Raw genomic sequence first — 5,602 nt, 5'->3', positions numbered from 1 at the left:
ATGGTGGCCGGAGCTCCGCGGGGTCATCTCTGCGTGCTGAGGGACAGTGGAAGTGGTCCTGGGCAGGCTGGAGATGCACCAGTGACACCTGAAGCCTTGTGGGTGGGCTGGTGACTTGCACGGCCTACACTGTGGCCCCAGCTGGGTGCCAACCAGGATACTGCCTGGATCCCTTCACAGCTTGGTGCCAGGCCCTGCTTCCAACTGCAGGAGGGAGTCGGCTGTAGCCCACAGCCCCGCTCTGTGCATTCCTGCACAGTGGGCTTCATGCAGGCCTGGCCGGTGGGCACCTGGAGAGCCAGGCGCTAGCCCTGGCTCTGCTTCGAGAAGCCGTGGCCTTGTCTTTCCAGGGCCTCAGTTTCCCCATCTTTAAAGGAGAGGCACCTAAATAGATGGTTTTCAAGCAGGATCAGGAGTAGGGCTTGGGGCACAGTGAGCAGGCTCTGGGGTCACACCCTGGCATCCAGAGCAAGGGGCAGAAGTATGGGCCCCTCCTGCTACCCAGCTCTGACATTGGAGTGGACATGGGCTGCGGGTCCTGTCGGGTCTACGGCCACCATGGACCTGCTGCTTCACTCCGGCCGGCTTGGGGTCCCTGACTCCTGCTCCAGCCCAGGTCAGATGAGGCCAGAGTAGAACCATTGGGGCTGCCTGCTGTTTCCAACTCCATGTGGAGACACTGTCAGCCCTGGAATGGCCCCCAAACTCTGAGAGCTTGGTGGTCAGTGTTTCTGGAAGCTTCCTGGGAATGCAGTGCCCTGCAGCCTCTGTCTCAACTCTTGACTGTCGGACTTCGCCCCTGCTGGGGAACACCTGTCACCGCAAACTCGGAACTCCCTGATTGCCACAGACGATAGCCGCCTGCCTGGTGCTCGGGTCGGTGCTGTGTCCTCAGCAGGGTGGGGTGCGGGACTGGTGGGGCCTCCTGCGCGGAAGTCGGTTGCATTCATGGCCCAGATGCAATCTTCCAGGGCTGCACAAGTGGGCGCGAGGTGTGGACATCAGAGGACTTGCACCCAAGAGCTTCTCTTCTGACACAACAGGTTAAACTGGAGAGTTGCCGCGGCTTTTGAACATGTCAGCTGCATGCACACCACCCGGTGCTCAAATCACATGATGTCTCTCAGCGAACTCACCACACTGTCACCAAGCTCCAGACACTGGAAAACAAAACAATGCCACCCCGTGCTCCACGCAGTGGGTTGAGCGGTGGGTTTTCTGAGGTGCCTCTGTGAGCCAAACCACCAGCCTGCCACTGGGCATCTCAGCATATCCATGGTCTTGACAGGACGGCACTGCACTTGGTGGGGTCATGCGTTCCTGCTGCCCACGCAGCTCGCCATCCCCACCCCACCAGCAGCACTCCCCGTCGGTGCATCTGCAGAAGGAGGTCTTTTGCATCGAGCTCGTGGGATTTAGCACAGCGTTCTTCTGGGGCCCTTCAGTCTGCTGTGGTGGGAAGCGACACTGTCCTGCCGTGTGTCCCCCCGCCACTTGTTCAAGGCGCCCTGCTTCTGCCCTGACCCCGCTGCTCACGGCCTGTCAGGCCCGCTCCCTTCCTTAAAAGGGCACAGTCTGGCATGGGTAAGCGCCCGTATCGTCTGAGCCGCCGCTGCCTCCATAGGCTGAGGCAGGTGCAGAGAGGTTGACTTGTGGGGTTCCCTCCTTGGTTTGTGGGTGTGCACCCGGCCAGACTGGGGTGGTGCTGGGGCCTGAGCCACGGCAGAGAGAGCTCACAGCCCCTGTCTTTTGGGAGTTGGGGTGGGTGATACTCACCACGGACTGCCAGGTGGCGGTGGGGAGGAGCTGTTTGAGGCTGTGTGGTCGGGCCTGGGAGGAATAGTTGCATGCGGCATCTGGAAGGGGCCTGGGTGGCTCAGTGCAGACCCACCAACCACTCCAAGGGAGAAAGATGAGACTCCCTTCTCCTACCAAGAACGGCAGCCTCTGAGACCCAGAGCCCTGCCCTGGGCCAAGTGGGACACATCACTGGGCACCCGCACTGGGCACGCACTGGCAATGTCAGTGTCTTCAACAGACAGCACAGGTGAACGTCGGTCTTTCGACTGGAACTGCGCACGCAGAAGGAGCACTGGAGCGTGGTGGGGTCTGCCTGGGGCTGCTAACCACAAAGCCAGAGGTTCACCCTCCAGCTGTTCAAGCCTCCCGTGAAGAGTTACAGCCTTGGAAACCCAGAGGAGTTCCGCCCTGACTCCCAGGGCCTCTGCATCAAAACCCGCGCCAGTGAGCATATGCCAGTGAAACCACGAGGCTTGGAGAAGCATGGTTGTCAGGAACTTCGGTAACTGGTCGGTGCTCAGACCCACCGCCACCAACTGCAGGCTTCCAGCTCACAGCGATCCTGGAGGGCAGGGCGGAGCTGCCCCTGTGGGTTTCCAAGACTCACTCTTTCCAAGAGTTGAAAGCCCCGTCTTTCCCATATGTCTCTCACTCAGTGGCTGGTGGTTTCAAACTGCTGACCTGGCAGTGAGCAGCCCAGCCACCGGGGCTCCTAGAACTCAGTCCACAAGCCAGTCAGCTAGAGCTTCAGCCTAGTCAGTTTCCTGGTATGTGTTTGTTGTGATAACTGCAGGGACAATGTTATTTGGAAACATCTCTGCCAGCGGGGCTGCACAACAGCTCTGTGGAGAGCTGCTTTCCTGTCATCGTCTGACAGTGTCGCCCGCATGTCTACACCCTGCGAGTGCTGCCGCAGGAAGAGCCCTTTCCGCTCCAAAGCCGCTGCCTTGTGTCCTCCCTCCTCCCCGGTGGTCTTGGAGGAGGTCGCAGTCTCGGCTGTAGGTGGGGAGGTGCAGCAGGTGCCCCAGGGTCCGGGTGACCCAGGCACTTGTCTGCATCATCTCACTGGCCCCTAGGCACCCCTGCACAGGGGGGAACCTGAGGACCCACACTCAGGAGTAAACAGCCCATCTCCCACCTGGAGCTCTGTGTAGAGGGCAGCCTCAGCCCCTTCTCCCGGCACTGAGGGCCCTTGTTGTGTGTTCCGGGCTGTGGAGAGGGAGGTGGGAGCGTGGCCGCCGGAGGGAGCAGCCTCGCATGCAGGCTCATGCCTCGCGGGCCTAGGCAGCGCCAACCTCAGCCAGTTTTTCTACTTTGCAGCTTCTGGACTCTGTCCAGGGCTGACCTTGCCCTCCCCGGGCTGGGCCCACCTCTGCCTCAAGTGCTGCTCCCCCATTTCTCGGATACCCCTGAGTGGGGATAAGGGACAGGTGGAGCAATTTGTCCTCTGCTCCTGGGAGCAGTGGCTCATGAAACAGGGTGACTGCTGATGCTGGTCTCGGGGTCAGGTGTTGACCGGGTTGTCAGGTCGATGAAGCACGCCCTGGCAACAAGGGTTTGGGGTGCTGCCGTCAGAACTGAGGTTCTTGTTGACCTTTCCTCACCTCCCTCTTTCAGGTGTAGTGTGCCCCCATGACCAGGAGTCCGTAGACACGGCTAAGTATGTGCAGACTGTGTGCCGAAAGTGTGAGGACTAACCCAGCATGGACCGCTTTCTGGATTTCTCTAACGTGTCCTGTAGCAGGGCGGAACTCGCTCTGACCCAGCTGGGCAGTGGGCAGTGCGCGGGGGTGGGGGTGGGGGTAGGCTCCAGATGGGCTGCATGTGCCCTGGGTTGGCATTGGCTGTGTGACCCTGTGAAGGCCCTGGAGGAGACTAGGTCAGAGGGTGAGCTTGGGTGCATGTGTCCCAAAGCCGACGTTTCCCCTAACTGGACCAGCAGGCTGCATTCCCGGGACAGGAGCCAGACTGATCTCCTAAAGGGGTCTCTCACGAGGTGCCGCTCTTTTCTGTCATTCTGTACCCGATGGTGTGTTTCTAGACTAAGATGCTGACCGCCCACCCCCTCAGCCCCTGTCCTGTCCGCAGATAGCGGGGATTGTGATTTTCACTCAGTGGTTGCCTGTGGAAGGTGACCTTGTTTGCCCCACTTTTTAAATTCTGCACATAGCTCCCGAGTGCCAGCGTGCTGCAGGCGCCATGTTGAGTCCGCCCGGAGTCATGGTCCTTCTGCAAGTCTCGGCCCTTGTGCTCCGGCCCTAAGTCACCGGTGCTGTGCAGGAGAGGGCGGGGGCCTGCCCTTGACTCTTAGACTCCTGGGGGCTTCCTTGCCCTGTCCAGCCCTGAGACGCTCAGTCTGGGCACCCGGAGGAGGGTGTCACAGTCCCAGGCACCTACCAACCGGCCCAGGTCCCAAGCCTCTAGCAGTGGCAGCCTGAGAACCCTGCGGCCCCTCGGGCCGTGTGGCTCTGAGAAGGCAGCAGCTCCCTGTGGGCCGCAGCCCTGACACTCCGTCTTCTCTCCGGCTCAGCCACCCCACGTCCTGCTGCAGCGCTGCCGAGATCATGTCCGTGCTGTTCTTCCACACCATGCGCTACAAGGCCCAGGACCCCCGAAACCCCCACAACGACCGCTTTGTGCTCTCCAAGGTAGGCCCCTCCCTCGCCCCACGCAGGTCTGTGGGAATGGCTGGCTGTGAGTTTGGTCCGAGCTTGGGGTTGGCAGCCAAGATTCCAGGTGGGACACAGTCCTGTGACTTCCTGCCTGCAGTGTCTCACTGAGAGGTCAACCCTGGAAGTCCAGGGCAGTGAGACCACAGCCGCTGTCCCTGCTGCAGGTCTCCAGGCACAGCTGGTGTCTGCTTGCTCCAAGACCTAGCCCTGTGGCCTCAGGGCTCTCGGGGCAAACAGTAAAGCTTCAGAGGTCTGGCCAAGCCACATGCCAGAGGCCAGGATTAGGCCGCCCGCCCGCCCACCAGCTGTGGCTTTGGCCTTCCCCTGCAGCCCAGCTGTGGGCCACCCGTCCCGCCCCCCACACCTCTTCTCAGAGCTGCTGGCCATGGCTACGGGAACTTCTGGCTGAAAACCAAGAGGCTTTAATTTGATTTCTGCATGTACTAGACATCCTGGCTGGGCAGCTCCGCTAGGCGGAAGCAGTGCCACCATTTCTGCTGAACATCCCTCCCTCTGCCCCCTGCAGGGCCATGCTGCTCCCATCTTGTATGCCGTCTGGGCGGAAGCTGGCTTCCTGCCAGAGGCGGAACTGCTGAACCTGCGGAAGATCAGCTCCGACCTGGATGGGCACCCCGTCCCGGTGAGTGCCCCCCACCAAGGGCCTCGTGGGCTCTGTCACCACTTCCTGTTTCTCAAAGTGGGGTGGGGGAAACCCACTGGGAAGCTGGAGATGTTGAAAGTTGAGGGGAGGAGGGGGGTGGGGGGGGAGGAAAGGCGTGTGTCCAGGTCACCCTGAATTTGCCCTAAGCTGGGGCAGAAGGAGGAAGTCTCACAGCCCCCGGCTGCCCCCCTTGTCCCCCCTCCCCCTGACGAGCTCAGGAGGTGCCCACACGGGGTGTAGCAGGAGGCCAGTGATGCCCCGGGAACCAGGCCTCTGGTTCTCCTTGGGAGGGGAGTGTACTTGCAGATGTCTTGACTTCTGGACCACAAGGAAAGCCGTCTCACAGCGCGCACACACACAAACACACACACACACACACACACACACACACCATGTTCTTGTACTGAATTCACACATACACACCATGGTCTTGTACAGAATTCACGCATACACACCATAGTCTTGTACA

At 60.7% G+C, this 5,602-nt stretch overlaps 1 protein-coding gene across 1 annotated transcript in view; it reads left to right on the top strand.

Annotated features, from left to right (window-relative positions):
- The first annotated feature begins 2,687 nt into the window (after positions 1–2,687).
- Positions 2,688–5,602, top strand: part of TKT (transketolase) — a 13,828-nt gene continuing 10,913 nt past the window's right edge. The window contains exons 1-3 of the mRNA XM_013007856.3: positions 2,688–2,835; positions 4,240–4,448; positions 4,999–5,112. Coding sequence (XP_012863310.2) covers positions 2,688–2,835; positions 4,240–4,448; positions 4,999–5,112 — 471 coding nt within the window. The remainder of the gene's footprint in view (positions 2,836–4,239; positions 4,449–4,998; positions 5,113–5,602) is intronic.

Source organism: Echinops telfairi, unplaced genomic scaffold (genome assembly GCF_000313985.2).
Source record: "Echinops telfairi isolate 266 unplaced genomic scaffold, ASM31398v2 ScPeMD7_7420;HRSCAF=8458, whole genome shotgun sequence".
NCBI classification, from domain to species: Eukaryota; Metazoa; Chordata; class Mammalia; order Afrosoricida; family Tenrecidae; genus Echinops; species Echinops telfairi.
The sequence above is the reverse complement of the archived record's forward strand: the minus strand, read 5'-3'. Positions and strand labels throughout refer to the sequence as shown.